Source organism: Neovison vison, chromosome 5 (genome assembly GCF_020171115.1).
Source record: "Neovison vison isolate M4711 chromosome 5, ASM_NN_V1, whole genome shotgun sequence".
Taxonomy (NCBI): Eukaryota; Metazoa; Chordata; class Mammalia; order Carnivora; family Mustelidae; genus Neogale; species Neogale vison.
In genome coordinates this window covers 166,342,305-166,355,825 of record NC_058095.1, presented here as the reverse complement: position 1 = coordinate 166,355,825, position 13,521 = coordinate 166,342,305, and the positions used below count along the sequence as shown (strand labels likewise).

Genomic DNA, 13,521 nt, shown 5'->3' with positions numbered 1-13,521 from the left:
TGCCGGAGCCGCAGCCCCAGGCACCATGTGGAAGCCGCCCGGCCAGGGAGGAGCCGCCGGCTTCTTGCAGGGGCCCCACACGTGTGAGGGAAGCCCTTGGACGGTCCAGCCGGCCCGCGCCACACGGGGCAAGAACCACACGGCCGGCCCTTCCAGAATCCCACCCGGGACTTAATGATAAACCAATAGAAGGTGTTCTCTCAAGCTCCCCAGGCTTTGGGACAGCCTGAGCAGCGAGCATGGGCTCCCCACACCCTGGATCTGCTTGGAGGGCACGGGGCAGCTGCTGCCACAGCTCGGGCCCCTGGCACCTCCTGGGGTTTCTTGGGCATGGCTTGCCCTATCCTGCGTGTGACGACAACATCAAAGGCAACAAGTGTGACGGGCATTGATGGCCTGACGCTGGAAACCTCACTGTCTCGGAGGTCGGGGGAGTCGGGCGGCAAGCCTGCCCTGACAGAAGCAGGGCACACCGCACAGGCGCTGGGCGGGGCAGGGTCGGGCGCACAGCGCCGACATTCACCGTGGGAGGCGCTGGCTGCGGCATAAACAGGGACGGTCTCCCGACAGTGTCCCTCAGCCGAGTCCCCAGACTCACACCCCTGCGTGCGGGAGGAGCCCAGCCCCCGGGATGCCGGCTCAGTCAGGCCCACGGAGGATGACCTCACAGCCACCGAGGGGGCCTTCGTCACGTCCACCCAGTCCCCTCCCAAGCCGCTGGCTGGTGTTCGAACACTCGAGAAAAACGTCTGTCTGGAGGGGCTTGGGGCCAGGGCTCTGCCTCCTCCCTGGGTAATGCCAAGAGTGGTGGAATTATGACCTGGAGGAAGGTCAAGGTCATGAGTCTGGGTCACTGGCACACTGGGGCCATGAGCCTTCAGGTCCTGAAGGGGCGAAAACAGGTTGGGGAGATGAGGGAGCTGGCAGAGGGCCCACAGCCTCCCGGCTAGGCCTTGCCACGGGCACCACGACCGCTGCACCATTACAGGCTCTCACCTCTCTGAGGGTCAGCCCCTCCTCCCCGCCCGGGACAACGCCCCTCGCCACGACGGAGGCTTCACAAGAGGCCACACCACCTTACTGCGGACGAGGCCCCCAGAAACCCCGTCCCGCTGACAACCTTCTGTACCCGCCGGGGCCTCTGAGCTCTGGGACCACACGTAAGGGCCACACGTCAGGGCCACACGTCAGGGCCGCAGGTCAGGGCCCGGCCGGGGCAGTGGCTCTCAGCCCAGGGGACCAGCAGGTGAGCGGGGGAAGGGCCAGGGCGGCCCCGGGAGTGCAGGGATGGTCTGGGGACTCAGGAGGGGAGAGGCCCGTCGGCACATAGGGCCACGTGCCTGAGGAGGGGAGGCCCCGAATGAAGCGCAAGGAACTGTGGCCGGTGGTCTTGTCCAGACGGGGCCCACGCAGCCGTGAGGGCAGCTGCGCAGCTGCAGTCACACCCGTAGCCTACGCAATGCGCCAGCACTGTGCAGCGGCTGGGGTCGCGCACCATGGCCGGCCAGGACAGCAGGCCGTCCCACGGAGGGAGGCAAAACCTGGGCCTGCGGGGAGGCGGCTGCACACTGGGTCTGGGGTACCGGGAACCCTAGGCTAGGCCGCTGGGGCAGTCGGCCGCTCACGCGTGTCGGCAGCCCTCTGTGGCCTTCTCCGTGGCCTTCTCCGTGGAAGGTAGTTGTGCTCAGCCAGGCGGCCCCAGCCCCTGGACGCTGCAAGAGTGAGGTCAGCTGTGCCCTATTCTTAGGAATGTTCTGGAGTCTGCAGGCAAGGGTGCTCGGCCCGCATCCCTCTCAGGACCCCAGCCGCCCTCCCCCGGGGCACTGCACAGCATCTCCCGGCCCTCGGTGAAACCCAAAGCAGCCCATGTCGTACGCCGTGTCCCCGGTTCCCACGCTTGGATGGGACCCGCGGAGTCCCAGGGATCCGGGGAGCGCTCAGCCTGGGGCGTGGACCCTCCCCCGGCCCGCCCGGCACTCACCAGACAGATACGCGAAGCGCTTCTTCAGCTGGTCCTGGATGTCCGCGGCGCAGAGTGGGCTGATGTCCCGGTGCATGATTTCATCTGCAGGGAGAGCAGACAGACGCCCCGTCACTCCGAGGAAACCGCCTCACACAGCCACGCATGTCCGCGAACTCCGAAGGGGCCGGCGGTCACGTGCTCGGAAAAAGGATTTCGGTTTCCAGTGCACAGAAGCCTTTGTTTCTCAGCACGCAGAACGCTGTGTGCCGGGAGGCTCATCAATATTTGAGATGTGGGGAGCGTCAGAGGTACCGAGGGGAGGCGGGCAGGAGGAGGGACGGACAGACGGAGGTGCCGGCAGAGGAGCGCAGGGCTGGGAGCAAGGACCAGGAGAGCTCCTGGGTGTGAGCGGCGCCCAGGAGCCCACAGCCTTTGCCCCCTGCCCTGGAAGGGGTCTGGGTGCCCCCGGGGCCGGTACAGCCCAAGCAGACCCCTGTAGGTCAGCGAGGAGACCTGGCCACCGCCGCGGGTCCACACCTTCGCACACACGAGAGAACGTGCAGGGCTCTGTCCTGTGCACCGCGCCCCCTGCCTGCCTGACGCAGACACAGAGGGCGGGGAGCCCAGCCGGGTCGCTGAGCAGGATGCTGGTGGGAAAGTGGGCTCGGCCTACGCGCTGCCAGTCCTGGGTCAGGGGCCTGGGGCAGGGCTGCTGTGTGTCACCGTGGACGCGCCTGTCCTGCTCTTGGGTCTGCCGGCCTCGCCAGCAAGCAGGTGACCCGGAGCCAGACCCCTGCAGCATTGCGGAATTCGCATTCTGGGACGTTAACACCATTTTTCCAAAGACACTCAGGACCGCGCTGATGACTCACAGGTCCGGCTATGCCAGGTCACGACCCGGGCCCGGTCAGGGAGTGCTCTTCCACGCTGCAGATCCCCGCAGAGCCGGCAAAACGCACCCTGCTCGGACCAGCCCGGCAGCCGGCTCTTCTGGTCTACAGACAAGCCTGTGTGGACGCTGGCACTCTGGGCACACAGGCAGGCCCCCCGGGGAGCAGCCCGCGCCCGATGGCCTTGCCCCAACCCTGCCCGTGCTTAAGGGGGTGCGCAGGGCTCCGAGCCTGCTCGGACCCATGGGCAGCGGTGGCCGCGGCTCCGGGCTCAGGAAGGGACAGCAGCTTGTGCCCATCTCACTCAGAACGCTGGGACCTGCATGGCCTCCCCAAGAGAGGCCACCGCCCACGGGCCATGGGGAGGCTCAGCCGCGGTTCTCCTTTACGGGAGGAAAACAGGGCAGGGGACACCTGCTCCGAGGGAGCTCAGCGCGTGTTCCCAAATTCCAGACCGGTGACCCGCGCTGCCTGCACACATGCACTCGTTTGCAGCGAGCCTGGACGCGGCGGGGACAGGGAAGACATTCAGATGTTCCTCGTCTCGGCAGGAAGGACTCAGCATGTGGCGAATAGCACCTGTGCACCACTTCGGCCTCCAGAACCCCAGAGACACTGGTCGTGGAGCACAGACCCCGGGAAGCCAGGCCTCCGAAGTCTGGAGATGTGCCAGGGGCGGAGGAAGGCGGCAGATACTGAGTGGGTAAGCCCCTCAGCCGGGACCCAGCGTCGGTGACGACCATGGCCCAGATCTCACCACCACCAGTGCCCCCGACTCCTGTCAGATCCCACCAGCCCATGAGGAAAGACGACCACGGGTGTCCAGGCCTCTGACAGTGGACACTGCATGGTCCCCCTCAGACCATGTCCACCCGGCAAAGGCTTCCGGGCAGCACCTCCTCCCAGATTCCAGAGCTCAGTCCTGCACCGCATAGCGGTCTGCGCTGTGCCCGGCTCACCCGATGGCCCAGGGTTTCCCCATGTGCTGGAGACAGGCCTGCCATTACCGACCAGCGCTGTGCTGTCCGACAGACGGACGGTCCCGCCGACCAGGTCGCTGTCCACATGAATTTGGTCCCTCAGGCCTCAGGGCCTTTGCATGAGCAGCTTCCTGTAATGCGTCTCCCACGTCTGCCGACCAGTCCGATCTTACTGGTCAAGAGATCACATCTTCACAGAGGCCTTTGTCCACCTCCTGGCCTACGCCGTGCCTCACGGGGACCTGGTCTGCGGACCACTATGCAAGCCCAGGGCCCACCCAGCAGGTGTTGGGATAGGAGCTCAAAGAGCTTGCGCTGAACAGAGGAAGTGAGAGGCGCGTGACACGGTGACTTCCTGAGGTGGCAGTCCGGCCAGGTAGCAAAGTTCTTTCTACATACACAGGCTGGTGCAGGACTTCCGGAGCCCATGGACCGCTGACCGGGGCCTCGCTGGGCATCCCACACTCAGGGTTTCTGGGACGGAGCGTGTGGTGATACTGTGCCTGGGCCAGAGGCCACGTTTCAGGCGTGAATGAGAGAGTTACTCTGTGCACGGCCCAGGCTGGAAACGGCACACAGGTGGGTCCACAGGCACGGACTCCATGTAGAGGCCACTCCGCTTACATGGTCACTGCCCACCGCTCTGCAGCTGGAGATAAGCAAGGGCCACAGCGCAGTGAGTGTCCCTGTCACCTGCCAGCTTCTGTCCCTGGGGGCTGGGGCTGCAGGGGCAGTGGGCGGCTCTTGCACAGGCAGCAGCCGCTTGGGGACGAGGGGAGGGCACAGTTCACGGCGGAGGATGCTATGACCCCTAGCTCAGCAGGAAATGGAGGACAAGCCTCCCCCGCGCCTCATTGTCAGCTGTCTGGACAGGAAGGGGGTCGTCCCGGCCGCGGGCCCAACAAGAGGGTCGGGCCAGGTGAGGCCCCACACCGTCACAGAGCGACACTGCGGGTGCCGTCTCCAGCGTTTCCGTCTCAGCCGGACGCGAAAGGAGACCCCTGAGCAAGGGGCCTGTCACAGAGGCAGTGGGAGGGGGGCGGACAAGGCCCGGGCACAGAGAAGGCAGCCTGTCTCCTTGGGGCCCCTCGGCGGTGGGGCTGGGGGCCCAGCACAGGGCTGGGGACACAGTCCCCTCACCCCCTCATGGGAACCACCCCTCAGCTCACAGTGTAGCTGCTCTGGGCCCCAGCTCAGCCCCGGGCAAGGCTGCCGCCGTCTGGGAGCTCTTTGGCGCCACAGTGACAGTGGGGTACAGACGAAGGCCTACAGCCCCAAGGCCGCACCCCTCCGTAGAGCCCCTGAGGTCCACGGACCATCCCCAGAAGCCCCTCCCCAGAGCCCCTGAGGCCACGTGCCCGTGCCTGGCGGGTCGGCAGCTCAGGCCTGCCTGGGAACCTTCCAGAGGTCTCGGTGAGGTGCGTGCAGAATGGGCACCCTGATTTTTCAATCCCGCCTGAGTGGACTGCAGCCGTAGCCCAGGCTCCCCCCACAGGTGACGCTGCGCTGGGGTCAGACCCATGCCCAGCAGAACGCCAGCCGGTCAGGGGCTGCGTGGCCCGAGGCACGCTCCGGGACGTCAGGAGGTTGCGGCTCTGCCTGCCACCCAGTGAACGCTTGCTCGTTCGTCCCTGTCTCGTGAAGGGTCAGCCAGGTGGGCCGCAGGCGGCACGATCCATGTCCGTCCTGGGCCCGGCCCTGCAGAGCGAGCCCGCTCTCGTCCTGGGCCCGGGCTCGTGGGCTCGCACAAACCCCGTGGCTCGGAGCCAGACGCAGCCTCGTACGAAGTAGCCTTCGAACGCCGTTCCCCGCGAGGAGAGCCGCACCCCGCCCCGGGAGCCACATGAAGCCAGGCCTTGGCGGATGCCGGCTTAGATGCCACACGACTCGATGTTCGCCACGGGCAGACAACCGGGCGCCGGCGACCCTCAGAATCCTCCTTATCACAGGCAGCTTGAGCCAGCGCGTAGAGACGGCCACGAGCCAAGGCCAGCGCGGGGCCTCTGAGTGTCCGCAGCGCTCACGACCCGCCTCCCGCCGGCTCGGAGCGTTTCTCCCGTCCCACCCGCTATGGGGTCGCTGGGGTCCGAGCCGCAGAAGGTCATCTGTGTGCGGCTGGGGCAGCGGGGCCCCCTCCAGCCTGAGGGGAGCAGGGTTCCGGGGTGCCGGCAGGGAGGACCAGCAGCTCCTCCAGGGGCCCGTGGGGAATCACCCAGCTTGTCCTCGTAGAAGGACGCGAGGCTTTCGGAGAAGTTCGGAACTGAGCCCCTGCCGGGACACGGCGAAGAAGGGGAAACCTCCCCAAACCCGCCAGGCCTTAGGTCAGTCCAGAAGGCAGGCGCCTCTCGAACACCGACTCAGATACCGGTTGCCGTAGAGGGAGTAGTCGGTGTAGGGGAGGGTAGGGCCCTCCCGCACTCCCGGGCCCGCGAGAGCTGGCACTCGTCAGCCAACGTCATGCCCAGAGGAACCTGTCACCGTAGTGGCACCTTTATCAAGGACGCGTCTGCCTCAACGGCCCAGCAGGCGGAGCGTTCTTATCCCATCCCCCACGAGCTCCCTAAGGCACAGAGACACCCAGTGACTTGCCTGAGGCCACACAGCGGGGACCAAGGAGAGCAGCAGCACAAAGGGAGGGACAAGGTTATCCATCTGAGGTTGTCACCCGGGTGACTTTCAGGGACGGGTTTGTAGGTGGAGACACGCAATGCGCTCGCTCGAAGGAGCAGAAGCAGGAGACATCGGACCTCCCAGTGAGCTTGGGCCGCGGTGAGCGCAGAGCGCAGGGTTCCGACCATCACGTGTGCCTGTGGTCCCTGACCCTTGGTTCAGCCGTCCAAGAAATGACATTCCGCCGCTCCCATGGTTCTGTATTTGCGTTTCTGTTAGTCTGAGCCGCGACCGCCGGGAGCTCGTGAACGCTGTCCCTGCGCCAGGTAGAGGAGACGGTGGCCGGGGACGTGTCGGGCACTGTGACCCTGGGGGCCCGGCTCAGGGAGCAGCCACTCTGTGCCTTTACACCTGAACCAGCGGCGCACTGTGCCCAGCCCCAGGGACCCCACGTGCAGGCTGCGGGCACGTCTGTGCAGCCTTCCAGGAGTTGCTGTGACAAGGGGCTGAAGCCAGGGGGCCATGGTCTGTGTGCTGACTTGCCTTTGCTATGGGGGGGGTCCCTGGTTTCCGGGGGTTCCTCCACCTCCTGAGCTAGTTTTTGTGGCGTCCCGCTCACAGGGCGATGTGCACTGCATCTGGCACGTGGGTGGGGGCTCAACATCACGAACGCCCGGGGTGCACCACCTGCCCTCGCCCTGGCCGGCGCTGGCTTTCTAAGCCACCATGGGCTGATGGGGGTGGGGTGCATCGGCCCCACTGTTCTGTCCACGGTATTTTCTCCTCGGCCGCTGCTACTGAGAAAATCACAACCACGGGAGACGTGGATGGCAGGTGTCACTGCCCACATGGCCCCTGCGGTGGGCACCGGGGGATGGCCATTGCCCCCCCAGAAATGCAGCCTTGCACACGCATGCGGGGACGGGACGTGGAGGGTCCTGGAGGGAACAGCACACGGGACTACACAGGCAGCATGAACGCATCAGAACAGGCACGGAAACATCTCCCCCCTTCAGTCAGGTCAGACGTTTCCTCAAGACCTTGTTTCAGAACCAGACCCGAACACTGGACCCCCTGTTGGAGGAGACGGTTCCTGACGTGGGCTCTGAGCCCCCCTCCACGTCCTCATGCCCTGGCTTCCGTGTTCGGGAGCCGCGGTCGGGCTGCCCTCTGTCCCGAACTAGGTGAGCCCACGCGAAAGCCCTCCTTGGCTCCGGCCGGAAGCCCAGGCCCCCACGAACCACACAGCCCAGAGCACTAGCCTTCCTTGCGTTCACACCACCCTGGGCCATTCTGGATCATTCTGGACCATTCGGGACCGTTCTGGCCCCTCCTTGGACCTGCCCTGCTCGCCCAGCCCTCTGGCTCGGGAAGTCCTGGCGTGGGTGAGGAACGTCTTCATACCCTCGGTGCACGTAGGTCATGGCGTCAGACCCGGGCAGGGGCAGGCCCCACACTCAGGAGGCCCCACGCGGCCCCTGCCTGCTGTTTCCACCCTGTCCCTGCCGGGTTCTGTCGCCTGAGGTAGGAGGAGCCGGCGCCTGGAGCGGGTCTGGATTAAGGAAGGGAAGAGCTGTGCCGCACAGGGACAGGGCTGGGCTGTGCTCAGGGCGAGCAGGGCCCCCCCCCCCCCCCCCCCCCCCCGTCACACGGCGCTCCGCCCTGCCCTGGGGGTCCGTGGGCCTTCGCTCCCGTCCCTCTGCAGCAGCGCAGGTCCAGCCCGAGGGCCCCTGTCTCGAAGGCGCCTTCTCGCAGGCAAAAATGACGGTGGGCCTGGAAACACCTCAGTGGGTTCCCCCCGCCCCCCCAGATGGGGGGGGAGGTCAGGGACCCAAAGCAGCGGGCTCCAGGCCCCTGATCAGCACCCGGCCCACAGGCCAGCCTCCTGAATCCTGAGGGAAGCCATTCACCTGCCGGCTGGGGTCCAGGTTGACGGGTGTGTCCCCAGGGCCAGGGCTGCTTCTCGGGGCTCAGGGCTGCCGTGAGGGTCCTGTGGAGCCAGACGGCCCCGCTTGTGGAACGCTTTTCTGCAGGGCTGTGCGAACACAGCCTTCGGCCAGCGACTGCGTCCTCAGTGCGCGGGCTCTGGTTTGGCTTTAAGGCCCACGGAGGTGAGCACAGAAACGGGCTCGGACATGCAGGGGTGGGTGTCCGTGAGCCCGGTGTGGGTCCGGACACAGCCACTCGCCTCCGTGTGCCACAGCGAGGCAGACGAGAGGGGCCTGGGGAGAGCTGTCGCAGCACTCCGTTCAGGCTGCCTTGTGTGTCACGGAGCGGGGGTCACGGCCCGGGGCTCCGGGGGCCAGGCCCACCTCGGCTCAAGCAGGTCCTGACTGCAGCTCTGGCCATGGGACCTGGAGCCCCTGGAGCCCAGAAGGGTCCTCCTGCCACAAGCGAGGGCCTCCTTTACTGGGGTCCCCCACAAGGCCACCGTCACACACCTGTCCTTCCTGGACGGCGGACAGGGCTGGCCCCCACTTCTCCCAGAACCGCCCAGCAGTGAGAGCGAGGACCAGGCCCAGCCAGGAGCTCCCTTTGAACATTTCTGAGTTTGAAATTCCTGAGAATTCTGAGTCACGCGGCTGTTCAGTTCGACAGAGCACAAGTCCTCCTGGGCCCTGCCGCCAAGTGTGCACCTGTGTGGGTTTGGGAACCGGGATGGGACCTGGAAGGTTGCCAAAGGCCATGCCCCGAGGGTCGGGGACCAGGCGGGAGGCCGACCTCCCCCGAGGCAGGAGCAGGTGCGCAGGCTCCCCGCTGGCCGGAAGATGCGTGGCGGGAGGGTTTGGGAGGCTGAGGCCACCCCCCCCAGCGCCCACTGCCAAACGAGCGTTAGCACAAGGAGGCTTGACAGGGGTGACCTGCGCCTCTCAGATATGCCGTGCGGCAGTGGCGCGCAGACCTGGCCACAGTCAACAGCAGACGGGTCTTAAGGCACAAATATTGGGTCCAGCCACAACACTAGAGCGTGTTTGCTCGTGAAGCCACGAAACCACACTGTGCCACGAGAGCCACAGCGAAGCCCTCCGTGCTCAGCGCCCCTGGGAGCCCGTGACCACAGAGCAGGGACGGCGGCATCTCGCGGAGCGTCTGGAGGGGCGGCACGGGATACCCCCGCGGCCACGTAGCGGGTGTTCAGTGCCCAGAATGGGATGAGGGCGCAGGAGGCTCACGGGACCAGGCAGGTGTTGGCCACACCGGCCCAGCGCAGGCGGCCAGGTGGGGCGGGTGACGAGGACGGCAAGCCAGCGGCACCCAGAGCTTGCTGATGGCAGCCCTCGGCCAGCTCTTGCCTCAAAGGGTCTCGGCACGAGATATCCGCAGACTTGTCATTCCCGGTAATGCTCCAGCTGCTGAGCTTTCTCTCCTGTCCCAGGACAGAGAGAGCTCTGCTTGGGCAGCCTGGATAGGGACCCAGGACAGGGCCAGGGCCGTTTCTGGCTAGGGTTATGACCTTGCAGACAGAGCCATGGGGCCGTCCCTGTAGGAGAGCCATAGCCCATGACCCTGGGAACATCAAGCCCAGTGGCTCCTAGAATAGCCCCAGGCTGGCCCTCCGCAGAGGGGTGCCGTGTGGACCACCCCAGAGGCTGAATAGGCTGATGCCGGAGGATCTCAGCGAGCTCCCGGGGCCAGGGAGGACAGCAGGAGAGAAGGTGGAAAATCAGGCCCGTCCCGTGTGTCCAACACCCCACCCTTGCACACCCACAGAGTCAGACCAAGGTCTGCCGCTCCTCAGAAACCCACACTCTGGGTTGGAGCAAAAACAAATCTCGGGGCGCCTGGGTGGCTCAGTGGGTTAAGCCTCTGCCTTCGTCTCGGGTCATGGTCTCAGGGTCCTGGGATCGAGCCCCGCATCGGGCTCTCTGCTCAGTGGGAGCCTGCTTCCTCCTCTCTCTCTGCTGCCTCTCTGCCTACCTGTGATCTCTGTCTGTCAAATAAATAAATAAAATCTTTAAAAACAAACAAACAAAAAAACAAATCCCGTCAGCCCCAGGGCAGTATAGGTGGCAGCACACTGGCCACATGTCCTGGCTTTGGGCTGAGCGTCCCCCAGGCCCACGTCATCAGCCTCAGCATCTCCACCGGCTCTCCGGTGGCAGGTACGGCCCACGTGTCTCACACGCGCCGCACGTAAACAGCACACACGCAGCACACACGCACACCAGGGACACACGTGCCCCACTCCCACACCTGTCACCGCTGCTTAAAAACAAAGCAAATGTTTCTGACCGAGTCTTCCTATTCGTCAACAGATCAGGAAAATCATCGTCTCCGGTCCTTCCTCAGGGCTGGGCTCACAAGCACCCTCCCTCTGGACCTGCCCTCAGAAGGTGGCTCACAGACCACGCGTGCGAGAAGGGGAGGCACGGCGGGGCCTGTCCCTGACACCGGCAGTGAGCTCCTTCCAGGAATCCCGGGGACTCTCCAAAACTCTTCCCTGAACTGTCGACGTGCACCTTGTTCCCACGTCCTAAGCCCCCAGAATGCTAGAAATCTACGAGCAGACAAGAGGCTGCACTAACCCTCACGGAGGCCGCGCACGCCTCCTCTACTCCGGGCCTCAGCACGGCGGCCTGCGAGAGGGCTGCCGCAGCCGCAGGGCAGGGACACGGGGCTCCACGGACGCCGGCCCCCGGCAGCCCTCACCCCGCTGGGCACGCACACGGTCCAGCGTGCGGGAGGCAGGGACAGGCGCTGAGGGCCGACTGTGGTGGGGAGAGGTCACGCAGCCCCGCTGACCTCACGGACGTCACAAGGACAAGACGGGAGGCACCTCAGCCTGTGGCGGGATCGTGGCTCCCACCCCCCATCCTGCTCCGCAGTGTGAGTCACCCTGGGATACGGGTTACGCCCGTGGCCTCCCCTTGGTCTCCTGTTGACTCAGGGCAGGTACGAGCCACTGCTAGTGCAGACGTGAGGGGCGGCGTGGGCATCCTTGCTGGTAAACAGCAGGTGCCAATCAAAGTGACGTGTTCTGCAGCAGCCGCGGGAGGAAGACCCGCTGTCACGTGGACCAACAGCCGCCTCCTCCTCAGGCAACAAACGCCCTTGTTCGGAGAAGCAGCCAGCGGTCTGTGGAGACGGGAGACCCCCACCCTGCGTTACACCGGAGCCCCCCGTGCTCCCTTGACAGCCGGCGCACCGCGGAGTAACGTCTGCTGGAGGCGGTCACGGGAACCAGAGCCGGGCCCCACTGAGGAGAACGCGCTCACGTCCGACATGACCGGTGGCCGCGCTGAGGCGCCTCCTGGAAAGAACACACGTGCGGGGTGCCAGGCACCCCGAGAACGCGGCCGGCCCGCAGCCAGCCGCACGCAGCACCGCGTGTCCCGCAGAGCCTCCCACGCCCTCCCCGACGGGCCGACCGCAGGCCCCAGGTCCAGCTGGGCTCGCCCCACGTGCGGCGCTGCGCCCGGCCTTCCCTGCGGCCCCCTCCGTGGCGGGCCCAGTCACGCACACCCGGGGCCTCTGTCCTCAACCTGGGGATGGCGGATGTTCACCTGCTGCTACCGGCCACTAAGATCTAGATCCGGCTGATTCACTCAAGTCTGCAGAAGCAGAGGATGGGCTCTTTGCCCCCGTCCCTCCCGCACAAGCACCTGCAGGAAAACGTACTTCCTGACGAATGACTTCGGAACGAGCGCCCGTCACCCTCAGACACGCCCGTGCTCACCCTCCAGCCGCGGTCTTTGTTCCCCGGGCACCCCAGCTGGCCTCAGAGGTGCCCACACCCCCACTGGCGGCCGGAGCAGGTCCCAGGTCCCACGGAACCCAGGTGGCTGTTACCACGGGGGGCCAGGGGCCCAGGCCTGACCCCGCTGCTGGACAGCCTCCGTCAGGGGGTCTGGGCACCGGCCGCCGCGGGGACCGCAGCGCAGCCCGCCCCCAGGCCCCGGGGTTCCTGGCAGCCGCAGCAGCGGCGTGTCTCCTGGAAAGCCTGAACAAAGGCGCCGCTGGGAGAGCTCCTTCAGCTTCCAGGGTGCTCGGCTGCAAGCCGGCCCGGGCACCCCGCAGGGCGGGAGGGAGTCGCCGGACACAGCCCCAGCCCCGGAGCACGTCCCAGCCGGGACCCCACTGCCAGGGCCGCCAGCCTGGGTCTGCACAGCCCTGCGTGGGCACACTTGCCGCGTCCCCCGAGGGCCCCCCGCCTGCCCCCCAGGCGCCGCCCCCCAGCCCCCGCCCGCGCGCAGCCCAGGCGCACCTGTGCTGCTGCGCAGGAGAGCCACAGCCCAGAGGTGTCCTGCGACAGCCGGGAGATGAGGCTTAAGGTCATGCTGTGGCCACCAGCGCGCCGGCGTCAGGAGGCGGCGGCCTGTCTCCTGGAACGCCCGTCCTGGGCGTACAAAGGCAGCGGGGCTCCATTTCTGGGTCGGCCGCTGTCCTGGCCCCGGGGCCTTGGTGCTGGGTCCGCAGCTCTGGAGGGACACTCCCTAGACGTGCTGGCCAGGGACAGCCCAGCCCCCGCCGCGCAGCGGCTCCTGGGGGCCGGCTCCAACCCCGCCGCCCGTCTGCACCCTCCCTGCGGGGGCCCCGTGCCCAGCGCAGTCTTCCCCAGCGGTGGGCGGGGCAGGGTCTGCACCTCTCCTGCCCCGCCTGGATCTGTCCGTCCCCCCTGTCTGTCTGTCCCTGCGCCTGTGCTCCTCGCAGAGCTGTGTGTGCTCGGTTGGCTGCTCTCCGGGGACCTCAGCCGCCCCCAAGGGCTAAGAGCTTGGAAAATGTAAGGGGGAGGGGGACACCCTGGGGAGCTCGTTAAAATGCAGGTTTGGTCTGGGCTGGAGGTGGAGCCTGGCTCCCTGCTAAGGGGCTCCCAGGTGACTGAAGCAGCTAGCGGGGGTGCGGGTGCGGGTGGGGGTGGGGTGGGGGGTGGGAACCAGGTCGTGGGCAGGAAGAGCCCGAGCAGAGGGAGTGCGTGGAGCTGGAGCCCAGGCCCCAGAGACCGTCCTGCGCGGGGTCAGGGCAGTAGCCTTCATGGGCGTGGGCAGCTTTTACCCACTGTTGGAATATAACATCAGGACTCGGTTCCCACCCGCCTGCACCCCGGGCAGCAAGGTTGCACACACCCATGCTGGGGGCA

At 66.4% G+C, this 13,521-nt stretch overlaps 1 protein-coding gene across 9 annotated transcripts in view; it reads right to left on the bottom strand.

Annotated features, from left to right (window-relative positions):
* Positions 1 to 13,521, bottom strand: part of MCF2L (MCF.2 cell line derived transforming sequence like) — a 129,263-nt gene that overhangs the window by 46,193 nt on the left and 69,549 nt on the right. For 8 of the 9 annotated variants that reach the window (XM_044250142.1, XM_044250144.1, XM_044250147.1 and 5 more), the window contains one exon: positions 1,982 to 2,065. In XM_044250142.1, the coding sequence (XP_044106077.1) occupies positions 1,982 to 2,065 (84 nt within the window). Of the gene's footprint in view, positions 1 to 1,981; positions 2,066 to 12,648; positions 12,861 to 13,521 lie in introns of those variants that run through there. The other variant, XM_044250151.1, reaches the window with a different exon arrangement.